At 43.5% G+C, this 23202-nt stretch overlaps 1 protein-coding gene across 1 annotated transcript in view; it reads left to right on the top strand.

Annotated features, from left to right (window-relative positions):
• The window catches only part of timm50 (translocase of inner mitochondrial membrane 50 homolog (S. cerevisiae)), a 163341-nt gene extending 152335 nt beyond the window's left edge, over positions 1-11006 (top strand). The window contains exons 9-10 of the mRNA XM_063061235.1: positions 7612-7718; positions 10019-11006. Coding sequence (XP_062917305.1) covers positions 7612-7718; positions 10019-10120 — 209 coding nt within the window. The 3' untranslated portion in view covers positions 10121-11006. The remainder of the gene's footprint in view (positions 1-7611; positions 7719-10018) is intronic.
• The last annotated feature ends 12196 nt before the right edge of the window (positions 11007-23202 follow it).

Genomic DNA, 23202 nt, shown 5'->3' with positions numbered 1-23202 from the left:
CACATAACAAAGATGTGAGGGTTATTAGGTTAAGGGCATTTGTAAATTGTTCCTGGTGTAGGTGAGTGCCAGGAGAATTGGGGTGTTGTAGGGTGGGGTGGAGGGTATGGAACTGAGAGAGAAGGAAAAATTAGATTAATCCAGATGAGTGTTTTGTGATCATTGCCGATGTGGTGGGACGAAGCCCCGTTTCTTATGTTTAAATGTCTGTGTAATGTATACCAGAACCACAGTAGTTTGGTCAGTTTGGAATGTGAAAAGCTCCAGGCCACATATGGACTCACAATGAGCAGGCTGAATTAAGTGAAGAGCCTACTTGATCTGATCACTTCCCTATCTGTTGACTAGGGTAGCAGGGTGGAGATACGTCTCTACCAAAGGAGGTGTAAGGTGCTCCTTCCCTCCGCTAGCCTGCAGGTCACCCTTGGGCAAGGTGTAGCACCTGCTTAGCCCCCAATCAGGGTCATGTGAAGCCGTGGGAGCAGGTGGTGGATGGTCGTATGAGCAGCCGGTGCAGATCACAAGTCCTGGTTATGCGGCCACTGACGCCAGGCAGACAGTCTCTGAAGAGTATTGATAATGGCTGGGGTCACCCATCTGGTAAAGACACTGCCCAGAAGAAGGCAATGTAGAAATCATTTCTGTAGAAAAATTAACCAAGAACAATCATGGTCAAGACCATAATCGTCCATGTCACACGACACGGTACATGATGATGATGATCTGTTGATGTTTGTTCCTTGAGTTAAAGGAGGAAGAATAATGTTTATGACTGAAAGCTACAGCAATATTTACTATTTACTATCGATTTGTAATTCAGGGAGCGGGAAGTGCAGAATCAAATATCGCTATGATGATTGTACGTTCTAGTATCAATTGTTTGGCGACAATAAAGTATAAAGTATAATGAGGTGTTGTTTCCGATGGGTATGTCAGCAAAATCAATTGACACTCCTTTTTTTTGGTGAGGCACATCAGTATTCAGGGTTACAGAACTGCATAGGTGGAGGTTACCATCCTTTGTAGTTCTCCCAGCTCAAAAAGGTTGTTGCTCTCACCTCTTAAAAGCCAGAAACAGGAAACAGTGAGCTGCTTTGGGATACTTATCTGTGTGGCCTTAAAACTAAAATGTCTAATAGTGTCACAAGCAGGAGAAGATCTGCAGATGCTAGAAATCCAAATCAACACAAACAAAATGCTGGAGGAACTCAGCAGGTGAGGCAGCATCTATGGAAATGAATAGTCGAAGTTTTGGGCCGAGACCCTTTTTTTAGGACTAACAGTGCAGTGGCTAGCACGACATTATTACAGCTTGGAAGCATTGGAGTTTGGAGTTCAGTTCTGACATCACCTATAAGGAACCTGTCTGTGCATCCTCTCTGTGAAATGTGTGGGTTTTCTCTGGGTCTCCAGTTTCCTCCCACAGTTCTAAGACGTGCCAGTTAGTAGATTAATTGGCCATTGTAAATTGTCCTGTGATTAGGCTAGGGTTAAATCAGGGGTGGCTGGGTGGCACGGCTTGAAGGGCCATAAGGGCCTTTTCCGCGCTGTGCCTAAATAAATAAATAGGTAAATAAATATGCATGCATGCCATATATCGCAAGACCTGGAACGTTCTTATGACACGTGGGTTCATCGAATTTGATTGTACAACTTTCGACTGAATCACTCTTCTAAAGTAATACACCCAGTGCAGATATAACTTTCCACTTGGTTTAATTAATTACTGCGACAGTAATCTAACATTTCACTTTGAATTTGATACGATGACAGACCACATCAGTGTGTTAACAATCCATGATCTTCATGCAACCGTCAGAGAGTGAACACACTTTTCGTTCTTTTTCTTGAGTCAAAATTTGTAACGTTAATTTCCAATCACAGTAAATTTGGAGAAAATTAATATTAAACTTATGTCCTAGCTCCCTGATGCCCTGAAGGCTTTGTATGCAAAAGTAAAACTTAAAATAAAGGTGAAGGGCACCACGGTAGCATATTGGTTGGCACCATGCTATTACATCTCCCTCTGCTGCCCCACCTTCTTCCCTTTCTCCCATTATCCACTCTCATCTCCTATCAAATCCTTTCTTCTCTGCCCTTTACCTTTCCCACACACCTGGCTTCACTGTTTAAGAGAAATTTGGATAAATAAATGGATGGTCGGGGTATGGAAGGCCATGGTTCGGGTGCAGGTCGATGGGAGTAGGCAGCTTAAATGTTTAGGCAAGGACTAAATGGGCTGAAGGGCCTGTTTCTGCACTGTATTTTTCTATTATTCTATGATCTATCACTTTACCACTTTCTAGCTAGTGCTTCTCCCACTGCCTCCCCCATATTTTAATTCTGGCATCTTTCCCCTTACTTTCCAGACCTGGTGAAGGGTCTCGACCCCGAAACATCAACTGTTTATTCATTTGTGTAGATGCTGCCTGATCTGCTGTGTTCCTCCAGCATTTTGTGTGTTTTGCTCGAGGTGTTAGAGTTCGGAGTTGATCCTGGCATTCTCTGTAGGGTGTCTCTGTACATTTTCCTAGTGGAATGCGTGGTGCTCCAGTTTCCTCCCAAAGTCCAAAGACGTACCGGTTGGTAGGTTAATTGGTCATTGTAAATTGGCCCGTGATGGGGTTATGGTTAAACTGGTTTGCTGGGTGGTGCGGTTCAAAGAGCCAGAAGGGCCTGTTCCTTGCTATATCTCTAAGTAAATGAACAGATTGACAGATATATAGTTAGATAGGTAGCAATTATGTGAAATTTTTCACATCCTGAGAATCTCCCAAATTGCTTCACAGCTAAAGAATTATTTTAATAATAGAAGGGTAACACCTGAAGAAAGATCTTGGCCTGAAACGTCGACTGTTTATTCCTCTCCATAGATGCTGCTGAGTTCCTCCAGTACTTTGTGGGTGTTGCTCTGGATTTCCAGCATCTGCAGAATCTCTTGTGTTTTTAATGATCTAATCCCTTCTGTGAGGTAGACAGACAATTAGTGTACGGCAGTAATGGGCAGCACAGTGGTACAACTGGTGGGGTTGCTGCCTCACAACTTCAGTGACCTCCAGTGATGTCTGTGTGGAGTTCACAGTTCCCCCTCTGTCACTGTGTGTTTGGCCTGGCTGTCCGGCTCTCCTCCCACATCCCAAAAGCACGGCCTGGAAGATGTGTGAATGGCCCGGTTCCTCACCAATGTTGACTGAAGCGTCACTGGAGATTGGAAACATTGAGACAACAGGCAGTGTACACTTCTGCTGAAAGATGTCCCCCTACCTCTCCCCCTCCTTTTCCCTCTACCCCACTCCTCACCCTCCCTCCCCCTACCCCCACCCCCTCTCCCCACCCCCTCTCCCTCTACCCCTCCCTCTCTCCCCTCCCTCTCTCCCCTCCCCCTCTCCCCCTCCCCTCTCCCCTCTCCCCCTCCCCTCTCCCCTCTCCCCCTCCCCTCTCCCCTTCTCCCCCTCCCCTCCTCCCTCCTCCCCGCTCCCCCTCTCCCCTCCCCTCCTCCCCCTCCTCCCTCCTCCCCTCTCCCCCCTCTCCCCATATGACTCTCCAGCTATGACAAATTCGTGCAGATTACTGTCCCAAAAACAGTAATATGAGTAATGACATGTTGATCTCGTTCTGGTTGAGAGCTGAGCTAGATAATCAAGATATTTATTTTTTAAGTAGTGTCTTGGGTGAACAAGCAGGAAGACAATGCAGGATTCTCTGACCACTGCTTTGAAGCTGCAGAGGATGAGTTCAATTTGTAACTTTTTGATTTAGAGCTGAGGGCTATTAGTTAAACTAAAATACTGCACAAGATATTGGATCATGTAAGTCAGAAATTGGGACTCACCGTGCCTGTGTTTGCCATTCGAGGCAAAATGCACTTGTCTTGAATCCCATGAAGTGAGGCTGTGGGAAAATAATTCTGATTACTAAACAATATATTTGTTAGGGACAGCAGGGTTGGCCTCTAATCTCATACTGTCCATCCTCAAATTCTCTGCTGTAGTTTAATGTCTAGGCCCACTGATCATATGGATAGTCAGAGGCTTTTTTCCCAGGGCTGAAATGGCTAACATGAGAGGGCACAGTTTTAAGGTGCTTGGAAGCAGGTACAGAGGAGATGTCAAGATAAGTTTTTTGCACAGAGAGTGGTGAGTGTGTGGAATGGGCTACCGGTGACGGTGGTGGAGGTGGACACAATAGGGTCTTCTACGAGACTCTTGGATAGGTACATGGAGCTTAGAAAAATAGAGGGCTATGGGTAACCCTAGGTAATTTCTAAAGTAAGTACATATTTGGCACAGCATTGTGGGCTAAAGGGTCTGTGTTGTGCTGTAGGTTTTCTGTGTTTCTATGATGAAGAAAGGTTACTTGCCTGAGGCTTTCCATTGACCGGGGTCGAGCTGTCTATTTAATACTCAAGCCTGGGCAGTATGATGTGAAGAGCAAACTTGCCCATGTAGCAAGCTTCCCCTCTCCACACAGCTGACGAACCCAAAGAAACAGCAGAGAGCTGAGCACCAGCAGCATCGCAGGAGTTGCCAGTCAATGTTGAACTCAACGTAGGACAGCCTTAGAGACCCCAGCTGTAGATTTTTCCTCGAGGTTTACTCCCATATCCTCCTCCAAGAGTGAAGACAGCTTCAAGGCTGCGGAGGTTTGAAATCAGAGTTTTCCTTCTCCTGGATGAGCTGCTAACTACATCTGATGAGCCCCATCTGCTTGAAGTGACTAGTTTTAGGGCACCAGTAACCCACCTTTGCCCCTTCTCCTGTCAGTAGATGTGGTTCCACCGGGCTTAGTAGCTACGCCACATGCCAGGAGCTGAACTGGGTTGACAAAGGCTATTTGAGGTGCATGCTGTTGGGAGCATTTAATAGGTAGTGGGAGCTTATCCCCATCACCTACCCTGGTTATAACAGCCTTGAGGCACCTACTTGCCTAAAGCACAGTAAAACTTCACCCAGCAAAGGTCTGTGTTGGGGGAAATTTAGACAAGTGCTTGCGACATTTACTTTAATTTACAATGGATAGGTGATGCTTTTCTTTAAAGTTTCATGCAGGAAATTTTCATTATTGATGGTAGATGCACTGGTCTCAGTTGTATTTAGTGTAATTGCTTTCAATTGGATTAAATTGGTATCTGGTTTCCAATTTAAAGATACGGATTGTAAACAAAAAGCTTTAATTTATAATAGTCAATGGCTCAGACCCAGTATGAAAAATAGGACCAATTTATTTATTGAGACATAGCATGAAATAGGCCCTTCTGGCCCTTCAAGCAACGCTGCCCACCAATCTCCCGATTTAATCCTAGCCTAATCACAGGACAATTTACAATGACCAATTAACTTACCAACCGTACGTCTTTGGAAGTGTGTGAGTAAATAGGAACACCCGGAGGAGACTCACGCACTCACAGCGAGGACGTACAGACTCCTTACAGATGATGTCAGAATCGAACTCTGAACTCTGATGCCAAGCTCTAGTAGCAGCAGTCTAGTCACTGCACTACCTTGGAGCACCTAAATTATGGCATAGTAAAATCTGTAACAATGGTACTCCTAAAAACAGATTCGTTTGCAATTCCAAATATTAACTTCCATGATAGAGTATATAAGAGGTACTTTGAAACCAAGTACATTGACAAATTATCACCTGGCACGACATTTATGTACACTTAAAATTCACTTAACTAGTTCACAGAAAGCGGGCTAAATCCAATTTAACTAATTACCTCCCAATCAAGCTACTCTCTCTGTCCCCAACAGAGTGATGAAGCTATATATGACAGTGCTGTTCATCAACTTTCCTCTCCGTTAACAGTCAATCTGGGATTCCCTGCAGGACCCGATAGTGACCAAACAACTCAATTCCAGAGATGAAGTAGGAGTAACTGCTCCTCACAGCAAAACTGAGTAATTTAGCATTCAGAAGATATCTAAGATCCTTTTGGGGGGGGGGGGTAGTCATGACAAAATAGACAGTAAGATGTTTCAACTTGCAGGAGAATCTCAAATGAAGGGACACATTTACAAGACTAGAGGTGGTTACATAAAACTAAGGTGAGTAGGAACTTCTCTGAGAGGATTGTGAATCTCTGGATATCTTTACCTGAGAGAAGTACAGAGACTGGATTATTGAGGGTATTTAAAGAGGAAGTAGATAAATTAATGAAAGATCAAAGAATTGAGGGTGATGGGAACTGATACAGAAGAGGAGATAAGGGCAGATCAGTCATCATGATATGAAGAGTGACGCACTGTTCCTATTTCTCATTATATATGTGCGTGGCATTAAGGAGTACTGATAAACTGAAGTCAGTGGGCATTCAGGTGGCAATTTTCCACTGGCTGGAGTTGTAGCTCATTACACAAGTTACTTTCTCCATGAAAACAGTCTGACAAGAAATATAAATATCAGCCAAAATTATAAATTGTTGCAGCTGATTGGTTGTTTCTAATCTTGTTGGTTCTTAAAGGTTGTAGGAAAATTATTTCATACAAAAATAAGGCAGCTGCAGAAGTGACGTAAATCATATGTCTCACTGTGCACAGGGGTAGCATTTAGATAAACTCCAAATGACTGTTTTAATGGTTCTAAAAGGACTGGGATTGATGGGGTTGTAATTGACTTCCTCATCTTGTCTATGATTCTGTGATAAATGTGACAAGAAGTTGTGCAGCTTGATTGAGATCCTTGTCACAGACTGAAAACATTTGAGAACTTGATGAACATCTTTTAACAAAATCTCAAAGAAGTCCAATGAGGGAAACACAATTGATGTGATAAATATGAAGCTCTAGCAAGTGTTTAATCACTTTTTCTAGCAGTGTTACCTCTATACCAGGGGTTTCCAACTTTTTTAATGCTATGGAGCTGTACCATTAACTGAGGGGCCACAGTCCCCAGGTTGGGAACCCCTCCTCTGTGCAGAATATTGACTCTTGCTTTCTTTGAGTTTTGCTGTGTGAAAATGTGTGGGTTTGTTTACCTATACAACAGCAATGACTACAGCAATTCACTGATTATAAAGCACTACAGGATATATCTAAAACAAATATAGATGCTAATTAATTTGTTCTTTTATTTTTCTTCCTCTTGTACATTGCTAACAAGCTGTTCCACCAGAGACATCTGCTCCCTTACTTTGACTAATGCATGTTACTTTGATGCCCTTTGACATTTTCATTGGGAACAGGCCGTTTATAATTTCCCAGTTACAACCCACGTATTGGTTAAATCTAAACACATCACCCTCTCCTGGCTTCACCTATCACCTTCTAGCTTGTATTCCTTCCCCTCCACCCACCACTTAATCTAGCTCCTTCCCTCTTCTTTTCTGGACCTGACAAAGGTTCTCAGCGCAAAACATTGACTGTTTATTTTCTAAATTGTTGCTGCCTCATCTGCTGAGTTCCTCCAGCATTTTGTGTGTGTTGCTTTAGTTAAATCTATACCAGTTAAACCACCACTGCCATTGTCTATGTGACCTGAAGTCTGGATCTAGTGTATTTTTCCAAAAATTTATTGAAGGACCTCAAGGATCTGTTTTAGAAAGGTGTTGTTGAAAAGTTCTAATAGTAAATGGATTTCAGTGTACTCATCGTTTATTTTGCATTGCAGCAATTGCAACAAGTGGAGTTGAAGATATTAGATCTGTACTGGAGAACTATGCTCTTGAAGATGATCCAATTGAAGCGTTTAAAAAAAGGCAGGAGCTATTAGCCCAGGTGAGAATTTGACTGGTAGTGTTAGTACCTCAAATTACCACATTCTTTTTGCAATAAAAATGAGCAAAGATTTTAATGTTTCTGATACCGTTTGTGCGTGGCAATCTGACAATTACCCTCCGTTATCAATGCTTGCGTAATTCCAAGTAGAACCACAGAGTGGTTATGGCACAGCTTGGCCCAAAAAAATGCAACTAGGTCAGAATTAGATTTATTATTACTGACGTACAGAGCTGTGCAAAAATCTTAGGTACATATATATAGCTAGGGTGCTGGAGACTTTTGCATAGTACAATATTTTACAATGTGGAGCAGAGAGCGAGTTTGTAAATTAGATTAGATTATGAGAACACTCAGTCCTCCTTTATTGTCATTTAGAAATGCATACATGCATTAAGAAATGATACAATGTTTCTCCAGAGTGATATCACAGAAAACAAGACAGACCAAAGACTAACACTGACAGAACCACATAATTATAACATATAGTTACAGCAGTGCAAAGCAATACCATAATTTGATAATGAACAGACCATAGGCACAGTAAAAAAAAAGTCTCAAAAGTCCCCGAGTTGATTGACTCCCGAGTCCCCAATAGCAGGCGGCAAAAGGGAGAAACTCTCTGCCATAAACCTCCAGGCACCGTCAACTTGCCGATACCTTGGAAGCAGCGGACCCCAGCTGACCCTGAGTCCATCTGTCCGAAAACTCTGAGCTTCCGAGCAGCCTCTCCGATACAGCCTCCCGAACACCATCCTCTGCTGAGCGCCTTCGACCTCTCCCCGGCCGCTGAAACATGCAAGTCGAGGCCTTCAGCTCCGGAGATTCCGGTTACCACACAGCATCAGTGGTAGCAAAGCAGACATTTCAGAAGTTTTCCAGGTGTTCCGCTGTGCTCTCATGTCCGTCTCTATCAAATCAGGATTGTGCACGGTCCCCTACTTGACAAATAACAGATATTCATCACCGAAGTGGCCGCGCGCGCTGTCGTCGCGCCGCCAACTTCTCCCCCCTCCCGGGAGGGTTACCGGTGGGAGCAAAGGATGTTGGGAATAGCAAGGGTGGAGTGCCCCGGTAGGGGTGTACAGCAGGTGGCAGAGAAACAGTGCCAGGGACAGGGGTGTCGTGTGAGTGCAGACACTCAGCCCTGAGACACCAGGCAAGATCATTTGATTCCAAACAATTGGTTTATTGATAATTAATCTCTCTGGTTCTTACCGCTCCTTCCCCTTCTCCCTTCCCCTTTTCCCAACCATGACTCCCCTCACCCTGCCCCATTCCCACTCTCTGTCCATAATAGAGACCCATATCAGAATCAGGTTTATCATCACACACATATGTCATGAAATTTGTGTTTTTTTTTGGCAACAGTACAGTGCAATGCATAAAATTACCACAGTGCTGTGCAAAAGTTCGTTCCCTCACATCTCTCTCTCTCTCTCTCTGCCTCCACACACACACACACACACACACACACACCATGCTGTATAACTCTGTGACTCTGTGACTCTGTTGGCCTTGGAAAGGTGTTTCATTCAGTGCATAGACCAAGTCCAAGCAGGAAATGTGTGTTTTGTTTTGGGGGAATTAGCAACTATATTTTGCTCCATACATTCCAACCGCTCCATCTCTCCATTGGAGGGTAAAATAAATCTTGAACCTGTGACATTTTGCCATGAGGGTACACATTAGTCTGTGACATTTTAGTATTCATTTAGTGCCAAGTAATTTTACACAAAACACTCAGAAATAGTTGCATATTTAGATGTCTGAAATATTCTGTCCCTTTTAGACAGTGAATTATCGGTTTTGTTAATTGTCATGAAGTGTAAAATATCTTTCCTGGCATCATTTTGTAACCAATTGCTTCAGAAATATATTTGTATGAAACCATTTTCTAAAACAATGTATTTGTTTACAAACTTTTTGTGCAATTGATTATCGGTTTTTTTGTTAGTTAATTTCACTTTAATGCAGGTCTTCAGATTGAGAACTAACTGCACCTGCTGTACTGAGAGAATGGTACATTGTTGGTGATACTGTCTTTGCTCATGCAATGTTAAACTGAGACGATGCAGGCAGAATTTTTCAAAAGAGTTGAGTAATACGCTTCTCTGTCCAAAACTCAATTAACCACTCTTTTAGGAAATGGAGGTTATTTGATTCTGACACTGTTATTATATTCAGTTTGCTCTGACCCATTTTGTATGCTAAATAGTGATTACACTGGAAGAGTTAGTCATGCCAGTAAGAAACTATTGACAGCACTAACTATTCACCTTCTGTTTCTCTAAACCCAGGAAGAAAAACAGCGAATAACTGATCTATCACAGCAGAAGTCATCTACTCTGTCCCTTGGATCCTTGACAAGCAAACTATGGCAGCGGTCCAAACCACAGTAACATAAGCCTTAATTTCCAGGCCCACTCTCTTGCTGTATGAAGGAGTTACGTAGAGAAGCGTGGCACATCGCTTCAAGCTGGAGGGAGCAATAGCGTTTTCTCCCTGGGTTGTACATATAATGGAAGCTAACACCAGATGAGGTCCAGTTAATTTTATACTATCCAGTGCTGGTAGTTGGCAGGATTAGTTATGAAAATGGTGCAGAGATGGAAAACTGGTAATTATTGCCCATTACATGCCTTGATATTGGCTACCATGTTGGATGTATCAACATCATTTGAATGCAATGGAGAAGTCAGATTTAATCTTCTATTATTACTTTATTTTGCAATGTAGTTAAGTGAAGGAATAGTATTTTTTATCCAAGTTTCAGGTTTTTTTTTTACAAGTCAGCAGATAAATTGTGGTAAAAGAACTCTGGGGTTGGGAAGAGGTAAATTGAGGTGTCCTATCATTGTTACTGCAGTCCACCAAGTACTAAATCTGCACATTGGTTAATAGGCTGCCTACAAAATGGTATCCACCAAAATTTAGTTTTCTTTTTGCTTTTTTTTTGTACTATCAATACAGGTCTGTGTCTCGAGCATTCTGTAAATGATGTGCATATGAAACCAAGTGTGTTCAATGAAATGTTTAATAAAATCACAAAAGCAAAAATGGGGAATTTTAATTCCACATAAATGTGATTATAGTTAAAAACTGCCCTGTACTCATGGTAGCAGCGTGACTTTGGACCTGATCTTGTTGCGTTGAATCATTTTATGGCCAAGACTGCCTATGTTTCTGCATAATGAACAATGCTTATATAGCGTGTGCTTCACGGAGTAAGTGAAATTTGTTTGAGGAATTTTCTGTAGTAAATAACCAATGTCACTGTTATTAGTAAATGACAACTTTTAAAGGCCATTCGGATGGATTAGAAATGTGTAGACCATAAGATATAGGAGCAAAGTTAGACCATTCAGCCTGCGTCAATTCTGCTCGGCAATTTCATCATACTGATCCATTTTCCCTCTCAGCCTCAATCTCCTGCCTTCTCCCTATATCACTTCATGCCCTGACTAATCAAGAACCTACCAACCACTGCCTTAAATTAGGGGTTCCCAACCTTTCTCGCACTGCGGACTGGTTTCATATTGACAATATTCTTGCTGACCGGTGGAGGGGGGGGGGCGCGGTTGGTAGGGTTGCCAATGGACAAGAGTAGCAGTCAAATACTTTGGGTTTACCCCAAGTAACACTACAATGATCATGAAGCCTTACGTGGGCACCAGTGCGCATGCGTGACGTGCCGGATTTTTTCCACAAACCGTTTTTGGCGATTCTGTTGGGGGGGGTGTTAATCATGACTGGAATATCGGTGATAAGTGGCTAATACACTCAATTTTGTTTCTAAAAGGGTTTATCTAATGAATTTAATATTAAACACACAGTGCATATTTTCCTCGCATGAATAGTAGCGATAAGTCAATTATCAGGGGAGCTTGAAGTAAGTGTTGAACGAACTTCCAGTAGAAGTGGTAGAGGCAGGTTCGATATTATCATTTACAGAAAAATTGGATAGGTATATGGACAGGAAAGGAATGGAGGGTTATGGGCTGAGTGCAGGTCGGCGGGACTAGGTGAGAGTAGCGTTCGGCACGGACTAGAAGGGCCAAGATGGCCTGTTTCTGTGTTGTAATTGTTATATGGTTATATAAGTCACTTATAAGTCAATAGCATCATAACATTTTAAGTAACGTTTGAATATTAAACACGCAGCACATATTTTCCCCGTATGAACATATAAAATCATTGCAACACATCAATATCGCTGCATCAGTGGGAGCCCTGGGCTTGTTTCCCTGAAAGGAGACGGTCCTATCGAGGGGTGATGAGAGACAGCGATACACGAAAGGGGTTCCTTATGTCCGGTCTATTCAGCAATTTAGTTTTCGTTGCATTCATTGCAGAGATATGTTGGAAATGGAAGCAACGTTTTCAGTGCTTTTGTGGCTATCTCAGGGTACTTAACCCTGACTTTGATCCAGAATGCCGGCAGAGATGTTATGTCAAACATACTTTTCAGCCCGTCGTCATTTGCAAGCTCAAGGAGTTGATCTCCTTCCCGCGCTGACATGGATGACGCGTGGGTAATGACCTCACCTGCGTAATGGCTCAACAGTAGGCGTGACAGGGAATGAGGAAAGGTGCAGCTGACTGATATCGCCAAATCATATCATTTCCTCGCGGCCCGGTAGCGCATGCTTTGCGGCCTGGTGGTTGGGGACCGCTGCCTTAAATGTCTTGGCCTCCACAGATTCACCACTCTGGCTAAAAAAACTCCTCCGCATCTCCGTTCTAAAAAGATGCCCCTCTTTTCTGAGGCCGTACCCTCTGGTCTTAGACTCCCCCACCATAAAAATATCCTCTTCACATCCACACTATCGAAGCCTTTTAACATTCAATACAATGAGGTTCCCCACCCTCATTCTTCTGATCTCCAGTGAGTATAGACTGGAGCCATCAAACACTCCTCATATGACAAGGCTTTCAATCCCAGAATCATTTTTGTAAACCTCCTTTGAACCCTCTCCAATGACAGCACATCCTTTCTCAGATAAGGAGCCCAAAACTGCTCATAATACTTCGTGAGGCATTACGAGTGCCTTATAAAGCCTCAACGTTACATCCTCTTGAAATGAATGCTATCATTGCATTCATCTACCTCACCACCAACTCAAATCTGCAAACTAACCTCTAGGAAATCCTGCACAAGGACTCACAAGTCCCTTTGCCCCTAGGATTTTTAAATTTATGGGCAAATGGGACTAGCTTGTATATGGCATTTGGGTTGGCAGGAACCAGTTGTGCCAAAGGGCTTGTGTTGTATAAGTGGCTTCCTTCTTTACCTCTATTCAGTTTATCCCTACTATGTGAATATCTCATACGTGTGTTTGTCAGTGAGGACAGCAAGATAGGCCACTTTAAGATTCTGATGGGGTTATTGATAGAATCTGAAGCAGCCGCTTCGGCCCACTGAGTGTATGCTAACCACTGACCACTACATTAGTCCTCTATTAGCTGATATAAAGGGCTTGTTTGAAGAGGGAAATAAAAAATTAGAATAAGAGGAAGCAAAATTTGCCCTACCCTTTTAATATTTTTGAACATTAAAGAAACTCCTTCCTATTATCAGGTAATTAACAACAGACAAAAAAAAGTAATAGTTGCTTAAGATTAGAGCCAACAATCAAAACATTTTCCACACTGGAGATTTGGGAAGAATGAGGGTGAATTGAGGCTTGCACGACATTATTTAATTTTGTTATGTAAGTGATATCAAGGAGTCCCAGTCAAAGGCAGGTAGGTTGGTTGAGGTATAAACCATCTACAATCTAACTGAACGTGGAGCAGAGCTAAAAGACTGACTTCCTCGTCTTGACAAGCTGTATGTTGTCGTCGTCATCATCATTATCATCATTATGTGCCGTGATGAATGATGTAGGTGATCATGGTCTGTGTTCTTGGCAAATTTTTCTACAGAAGTGGTTTGCCATTGGCTATGTCTGGGGTGTGTCTTTATCAGACAGGTTACCCCAGCCATTATCAATAGTCTTCAGAGATTATCTTCTTGATACCAGTGATCACGTAGCCAGGATTTGTGATAAAAGACATATGGCATATGAGCAGAATTAGGCCATTCATCCTATCGAGTCTGCTCCATTATTCCATCATGGCTGATTCTGGGTCCCACTTCATCTGCCTTCTCGACATATTCTTTGATACCCTGACCAATCAGGAAACGATCAACTTCCGCTTTAAATATATGGTATGGGAGGTGGAGGAGCTACTCCCACAGGACTGAAAGAAGCTATAGAGGGTTGTAAATTTAGTCAGCTCCATCTTGGGTACTAGCCTACAAAGTACCCAGGACATCTTCAAGGAGCGGTGTCTCAGAAAGGCAGCGTCCATTATTAAAGGACCTCCAGCACACAGGGCATGCTCTCTTCTCACTGTTACCATCAGGTAGGAGATACAGAAACCTGAAGGCACAAACTCAGCGATTCAGGTACAGCTTCTTCCCCCCTGCCATCTTATGTTTTCTTCTTCTATATCATGTATTGAAGGGCTGCTGCTAAGTTAACAAATTTCACGACACGTGCCGGTGACAATAATTCTGATTCTGATATACACATGGACTTGGCCTCCACCACAGTCCATGACAGAGCATTCTACAGAATTACTATGCTCTGGCTAACAAAAAATTCCCCCTTACTTCAGTTCTGAAGGGTCGCCCCTCAATTTTGAGGCTGTACCTTCTAGTACTGGATACCCCCACCCTATATAGTCCTTTCAACATTCAGTAGATTTCAATGAGGTCCCCACACACTCTTCTAAATTTCAGTGAGTACAGGCCCAAAGCTGCCAAACGCTCCTCATATGTTAACCCCTTCATTCCCGGAATTGTCTTTGAGAACCTCCTCTGGACTCTCTCCAATGACGACACATCCTTTCTGAGATATGGGGCCCAAAACTGTTGACAGTACTGCAAATGCGACCTACCTAGTGTCTCATAAAGACTCAGCATTATTCCTCTGCTTTTATATTCTATTCCCCTTGAAATAAATGCCAACATTGCATTTTGCCTTTTTTTTTGCCACAGACTGAACCGGTAAATTGACCTTCTAGGAGTCTTGCACAAGGACTTGAAGCCCCTCTGCATCTCTGATGTTTGAACCATCTCTCCATTTAGATAATAGTCTGCACTACTGTTCCTTTTACCAAAATGCCTTATCATACATTTCCCAATACTGTCACTTTTTTGCCCATTTTCCCAATTTGTCTTAAGTCCTGCTGCAATCGCTTTGCTTCCTTAGCACTACCTACCCTTCCTCCTATCTTCGTATCATCCGCAAACTTTGCCGCAAAGCCATCAATTCCATATTCGAAATCATTGACAAACAATGTGAAAAGTAGTGGTCCCAATACTGACCCCTGAGGAACACCAGGCTCCTTTTATTTCCAGTCTCAGCCTCCTGCCTGTCAGCCATTCCACTATCCATGCCAGTATCTTCCTCTACTGCCAGAGGATTTTATCTTGTTAAACAGCCTCATGTGTGGCACTTTATCAAACGCCTTCTGAAAATCCAAATAAATGACATCCACTGTCTCTTCTTTGTCCACCCTGCTTGTTAGTTCCTCAAAGAACTAATAGATTTGTCGGGCAAGATTTCCCTTTACAGAAACCATACTGACTTTGACTTATTTTATCATTTGACTTCAAGTACCTTGAAACCTCATCTTTAATAATAAACTCCCAACACTTTCCCAACCACTGAGGTGAGACTAAATGGCCTATAATTTCCTTTCTTTTGCCTTCCTCCCTTCTTAAAGAGTGAAGTGACATTTGTAATCTTCCAGACCTCCGGGACCATGCCAGAATCAAGTGATTCTTGAAAGACCATGACCATTGCATCCATTAACTCTTCAGCAACCTCTCTCAGGACTCTGGGATGTAGTCCATCAGACCTAGGTGATTTATCCACAGTAAGACCTTTGTGTTTGCTTGGCACTTTTTCCTTTGTAATAGCAATGGCACTCACTCCTGCTCCCTAACACTCACGGACCTCTGGCACGCTGCTAGTGTCTTCCACAGTGAAGACAGGTGCAAAGTACCAATTAAGTTCATCTGCCATTTCTTTGGCCCCCATTACTATTTCACCAGCACCATTTTCCAGTGTCCAGTATCAACTCTCACCTCCCTTTTACTCTTTCTAAAACTAAAAAAACTAAAAGTGTCCCATTTTATATTACTGGCTATTCTGCCTTCATATTTTATCTTTTCCCTTCTTACAGATTTTTAGTAGCTTCTCAATCATCCAACTTCCCACTCACCTTTGCTACCTTATGTGCCCTTTCCTTGGCTTTTATGCAGTCCTTAACCTACTTTGTCAGCCATGGTTGCCTATCCCTGCTGCCATATGAGAACTGAGGGACATATTTATCATGTCCCTTGTGAACTATTCCCTGAAACTTCAGCCATCTCTGCTCTGCTATCATCCCCACCCCTATCCTCCTCCAATCCACCTGGGCAAGCTTCTCCCTCATGCCTCTGTAATTCCCTTTATTTCATTATGATACTGATACATCTGACTTGTGCTTCTCCTTCTCAAATTGCAGTATGAAAACAATCATATGATGATCACTGTCTCCTAAGGGTTCCTTTACCTTAAGCTCTCTAATAAAATCTGAATTATTGCACAACACCCAATCTAAGATAGCCTTTCCCCAAGTAGGCGTAAGCACAAGGTGTTCAAAAAAGCCATCTCGTAGACATTCAACAAAATCCCTCTCTATCTTTGAATTTTCCGTTTGCAATTGTGACACTATCACAGGCCCTTTCAAGCTCCCTTTGCAATCTCAACCCCACATCTTAGCTACTATTTGGAGACCTATATATGATTCCCAAACATGAGGAAATCTGCAGATGCTGGAAATTCAAGCAACACACATAAAAAAATGCTGGTGAACACAGCAGGCCAGGCAGCATCAATAGGATGCTGAATAGTACCTTTTCCTATAGATGCTGCCTGGCCTGCTGCATTCACCAGCATTTTTTATATGATTCCCAAAATGTTTCTTTTTACCCTTGCAGTTTCTTAACTCCACCCACAAAGATGTCACCTCTTTCTAGAGATGTAATTCCATCTCTTACCAACAGAGCCACATCACTGCCTATGCCTTTCTGCCTGTCCTTTCGATACAAAGCATATCCTTTGATATTAAGCTCCCAGCTATGACCTTCTTTCAGTCATGACTCAGTGATGCCCTTAACGTCATACTGACCGATCTCTAATTGTGCCACAAGTTCATCCACCTTATTCTGAATACTATGTGCATGTAAATATAGCACCTTCAGTCTTGTATTCTTTGCCTTTTTGAATATTGTCTCTGTGATACAGTTTAACTCTTTGCACAGTCTGCATTTGTACCCAATGATGGGCTTGTCCTTCCTTATTATCATACTGGTTCCCATCCCCCTGGTGTATTAGCTTAAACCACCCCCAAGTGCTCTAGTAAGCCTGCCCTCAACGATATTGGTCCCCCTTGGAGTCAAGTGCAACCCATCTTTTTTGTATATGTCCCACGTGCCCCAGAAGAGGTCGCAATGATCCAGAAACCTGAATCCTTGCCCCCGCTCCAATCCTTCAGCCTCCTCACTCTATTTCTACCCTCACTGTCGCATGGCACAGGCAGTAATCCCGAGATTACCCTTGAGGTCCTGCTTCTCAACTTCCTTCCTAACTCCATGTACTCTGTTTTCAGGACCTCCTCCCTTTTTCTACCTATGTCATTGGTACCATTATGTACCACAACTTCTAGCTGCTTACTCTCCCTTTTCAGAATATTGTGGACACGTTCAGGAACATCGCAGACCATTGCACCTGGAAGGCAAACTACCATCCATGTTTCTTTTTCATGTCCACAGAATCACCTATCTGTCCCCTTAACTAAAGAATCCCCTGTTACTGCTTCCGTCCCCTTCAGTTCCCTGCCTTCTGAGTCACAGGGCCATGGCCACTGTTACTTCCCCTGGGTAGGTCTTCCCCCTAACAGTACTCAACATAGAGTACTTCTTGTTGAGGAGGACGGCCACAGGTGTCCTCTCCACTATCTGACATTTTCCCTCCCCCTGCCTTGACAGTCACCCTTTTATTTGTCTCCTGTAGCCTTGGGGGCCACCAACTGCTCATACAACCATCCACTACCAGTTCCTATGTCTTCAGGTGACCCTGATCGGGGGGACTAAGCAGGTGTTCCACCTTGACCAAGTGTGACCTGCAGGCTAGCGGGGGGTGGGGCGGTAGGAGTGCCTTGCGCCTCCTTTGGTAGAGATGTATCTCCACCCCCACCACCCAGGGTCTGTATGTGCTGTGTTTTATGTAAAACTCTTCACTTGAGGCTGAACCAGTTACAGACAGAAGAGCCATACAGATGTTCCCTTGCACTTCCTCCTGAGATCCTGCCATTCCAGAAGCCCATCTTCAGCCAATTCTATTCACTTCATGTGATCAGGAACAGAGGCTGAAGACTAAATACTTCAGCAGGCATGGGCACTCTGGTGCAGTGCCATTGAGTGCAACATTGGGGATGGCATTGAACATCCACTCACTGATAGCTCTGTTTTTAAAGTGAGCTTGAGGGTTAATGCCAGTGTCCTGGCCAATATTTATCTCCTGAGGCAACAGGCAGTTATCACATCCGTTTTGTGAGAGATGGATGCATGGGAATTGGCTGCTACATTCTCCACACTGCAACGTTAAACTATACTTCAGAAGTATTTGATTGGTTGAAAAATGTAAAATACTGGAGGAACTCACAAGTCAGGCAGTACCTTTGCAGGAGAATATGCATTTAGCATTTCGGACCGAGACCTTCATCAAGACTGGAAAAGAAGGGGGCAGAAGCCAGGAAGATCTGAATCCTGTCCTGATAAAGGGTCTCATCCTGAAACATCAACTGTTTGTTCTCCTCCATAGATGCTTCCTTACTTTTTGAGATCCTCCAGCGTTTTGTGTGTGTTTCTTAGGATTTCCAGTGTCTGCAGAATCTCATATTTATGATTGGTTGAAAAGATCTGTGGTACATTATGAAAGGTACCATACAAATGCAGATCTTCACCCCACATCCTAATCATTTCATATTCTCAAAATGGTATAAGCACATCCTGCTTTCAATCCCACAAGCTTGCCCTAGTTTGAAACTCGATAATCTAAAAAAATTCAAAAGTTGGAAATACTAGCGCTCAGACAGAGTTTCCTTGTGATCTTTACCTTAAGGGAATGGTGTGAGGGTGAAGGGTGAAATGTTTAAGGGGAACATTATGGGGAACTTAACTCAGATGCTGCCAGTGCAAGTGATGGATGTGGATTTGATTCCAATATTTAAGAGAAATTTGGATAAGTACATGGATGGGAGGGGTATGAGGACTATGGCATGGATGCATGAGTTGATGAAACTTGGCAGATTAATGGTTGGGCATGGACTAGGTGGGCTGAAGGGCCTGCTTCTGTTCCGTAGTGTTCTATGTCTGACTCTTCTATGAAATATCCATGAGCATGTGAATGACTGGAAGATACAATCAGTCAGAATGTTACAGTAAATGAAAAATAATGAAAAACATTAACAACTTAAGAATCTAAGTAAAAATCAGATGGCATCAGTGGAAAAAAACATTTCAGGTCAAAGATCCTCAATCAGAACTTTTAAAAAAAGCACAAAAGCAAATTAGTTTAATTTTAAAGGAGGATAGGGGAGAAATGGATTAGACCAAGAGTTCCCAACCTGGGGTCCACAGACCTTTCAGTAAATGGTAGGGGTCCATGGCGAAAAGAAAAGTTGGGAACCCCTTGATTAGACAAAGAGGATATGTTTTATGGGTGAGGCCAAGGTTGTGGTAAGGCACACACTTTAAAGTCACAAAGCAGGCGGTCCAATCAGAATGCTGAAGCAAGAGGGGAAAGGGAGATGTGCCTGGTGGTGGAAATATTATTGAGAAAGATGATCCATTGAATGTGGGCACTGGCAGGGTGGAAAGTGAGGGACAGGGGAGCAGGAGGTGATGGGAAGTAATGAGTGAAGTGGATAAAACATAATGGAGAGCTATACTAAATCTGGTGGAAGGGAAGCTACACCTCAAGAAAAAGGAAGAATCTCAGAGGCAGTTGTTCCCAAATCTGTATCACTGCAACAGATAGACTGAAGATCGTGGAATGATGCCTTTACAGGAAGTAAACTAGATGATTTACTAGTGTGAATGCCTGCAAAGAAAAGAATCTCAGGGTAGTATATGGGGGCATATTATATTTTAGTAATGATAGTTTGATAGCATATTCAAGTTCATTGTCACAAACGCGAGAGAATCTTTGGATGCTGGAAATCCAAAGCAACACACACAAAATGCCGGAGGAACTCAGCAGGTCAGGTAACATCGATGGGAAAGAGTTAGCAGTTGATGTTTCATGTCAAGACCCTTCATCAGGACTGGAAAGGAAGAAGAGAAGTTTATTGTCTTCTCCCTGTACATATATACAACCAAATGAAACAACATTCATCTGGATCGCAGTGCACCCACTGAACATAGATCACACACAGCACATAAACCAAAAATATACTATAAATAAGTTAATAAAATATAATTCAAAATGAACATAGTAAAGCACAACACAGTTAAAACAGTAAACAGCTCATTATCCTAGTTACAAGAACTCGGTAGTAGCCATGTATTTGCTATTCTCAAACACAAAATAATCTGCAGATGCTGGGGTCAAAGCAACACTCACAACACGCTGGAGGAACTCAGCAGATCGGGCAGCATCCGTGGAAAAGATTGGTCGACGTTTCGGGCCGGAACCCTTCGTCAGGACTGTAGAAGGCAGGAGCAGAGGCCCTATAAAGAAGGTGGGGGGAGGGTGGGAAGGAGAAGGCTGGTAGGTTCCAGGTGAAAAACCAGTAAGGGGAAAGATAAAGGGGTAGGGGAGGGGAGGCAGGGAGGGTATAGGCAGGAAAGGTGAAGGAGGAATAGGAGAAAACACAATGGGTAGTAGGAGGAGGTGGAACCATGAGGGAAGTGATAGGCAGCTGGGGGAGGGGGCAGAGTGAAATAGGGATAAGGGAAGGGAGGGGGAGGGAATTACTGGAAGTTGGAGAATTCTATGTCCATACCAAGGGGCTGGAGACTACCTAGACGGTATATGAGGTGTTGCTCCTCCAGCCTGAGTTTAGCCTCATCATGGCAGTAGAGGAGGCCATGTATGGACATATTTGAATGGGAATGGGAAGCAGAGTTGAAGTGGGTGGCTACTGGGAGATCCTGTCTGTTTTGGCAGACGGAGCGGAGGTGGGGCCACCATTCAGGGCCCCAAACAGTCCTTCCAAGTGAGGCAACACTTCACTTGTGAGTCTGTTGGGGTCATCTATTGCATCCGGTGCTCCCGGTGCGGCCTCCTCTACATCGGTGAAACCCAATGCAGATTGGGGGACCGCTTCATCGAGCACCTTCGCTCCGTCCGCCACAACAGACAGGATCTACCGGTAGCCACCCACTTCAACTCTACTTCCCACTCCCATTAAGATATGGCCAGACATGGCCTCCTCTACTGCCATGATGAGGCTAAACTCAGGTTGGAGGAGCAACACCTCATATACCATCTAGGTAGTCTCCAGCCCCTTGGTATGGACATAGAATTCTCCAACTTCCAGTAATTCCCTCCCCCTCCCTTCCCTTATCCCTATTTCACTCTGCCCCCTCCCCCAGCTGCCTATCACTTCCCTCATGGTTCCACCTCCTCCTACTACCCATTGTGTTTTCTCCTATTCCTCCTTCACCTTTCCTGCCTATACCCTCCCTGCCTCCCCTCCCCTACCCCTTTATCTTTCCCCTTACTGGTTTTTCACCTGGAACCTACCAGCCTTCTCCTTCCCACCCTCCCCCCACCTTCTTTATAGGGCCTCTGCTCCTGCCTTCTACAGTCCTGACGAAGGGTTCCGGCCCAAAACGTCAACCCATCATTTCCACGGATGCTGCCTGACCTGCTGAGTTCCTCCAGCGTGTTGTGAGTGTTTATTTGCTACTCTCACAGCCTGGGGAAAGAAGCTGTTACCCAGTCTGGCAGTTCCAGTCCTGATGCTCCTGTACCTCCTTCCTGATGGTAGTGGGTCAAAGAAATTGTGGGATGGGTTGTGGGGATCCTCAGTAGTGGGAGCTGTGGGCTTTTATTAGATGCTTGATGTCTATTGATTGGAATATGGAGTGGCAAAATTTAGTTGGAAATGTTTATTTTGTGGTTGCTTTTATTTTTACATTGGTTAATGGACAATAGAGGGGAAGTATGTGTGGGTGTGTTGAGTGACGTGCTGGGTTTGCAATGATCTATATTTGGATAAGCATGCTACATGCTACAAAGAGCTTTTAAAAGTATATTAAGAGCAAAAGGATTGTAAGGGATAAAATTGGTCCTCTTGAAGATCAGAGTGGTTGGCTTTGTGCGGAACCAAAGGAAATGGGGGAGTTCTTAAATAGGTTTTTTGCGTCTGTATTTACTAAGGAAGCTGGCATGAAATCAATGGAATTGAGGGAATCAAGTAGTGAGACCGTGGAAACTGTACAGATTGAAAAGGAGGAGGTGCTTGCTGTCTTGAGGAAAATTAAAGTGGATAAATCCCCGGGACTTGGCAGAGTGTTCCCTCGGACCTTGAAGGAGACTAGAGTTGAAATTGCGGGGGCCCTGGCAGAAATATTTAAAATGTCGCTGTCTACGGGTGAAGTGCCGGAGGATTGGAGAGTGGCTCATGTTGTTCCGTTGTTTAAAAAATGATCGAAAAGTAATCCGGGAAATTATAGGCTGGTGAGTTTAACGTCAGTAGTAGGTAAGTTATTGGAGGGAGTACTAAGAGACAGAATCTACAAGCATTTGGATAGACAGGGACTTATTAGGGAGAGTCAACATGGCTTTGTGCGTGGTAGGTCATGTTTGACCAATCTGTTGGAGTTTTTTGAGGAGGTTACCAGGAAAGTGGATGAAGGGAAGGCAGTGGATATTGTCTACATGGACTTCAGTAAGGCCTTTGACAAGGTCCCGCATGGGAGGTTAGTTAGAAAAATTCAGTCGCTAGGTATACATGGAGAGGTGGTAAATTGGATTAGACATTGGCTCGATGGAAGAAGCCAGAGAGTGGTGGTAGAGAATTGCTTCTCTGAGTGGAGGCCTGTGACTAGTGGTGTGCCACAGAGATCAGTGCTGGGTTCATTGTTATTTGTCATCTATATCAATGATCTGGATGATAATGTGGTAAATTGGATCAGCAAGTTTGCTGATGATACAAAGATTGGAGGTGTAGTAGACAGTGAGGAAGGTTTTCAGAGCCTGCAGAGGGACTTGGACCAGCTGAAAAAATGGGCTGAAAAATAGCAGATGGAGTTTAATACTGACAAGTGTGAGGTATTGCACGTTGAAAGGACAAACCAACGTAGAACATACAGGGTTAATGGTAAGGCACTGAGGAGTGCAGTGGAACAGAGGGATCTGGGAATACAGAT

This window comes from Mobula hypostoma, chromosome 10 (assembly GCF_963921235.1).
Source record: "Mobula hypostoma chromosome 10, sMobHyp1.1, whole genome shotgun sequence".
NCBI lineage: Eukaryota > Metazoa > Chordata > Chondrichthyes > Myliobatiformes > Myliobatidae > Mobula > Mobula hypostoma.
This window is presented reverse-complemented; position numbering and strand designations above follow the sequence as displayed.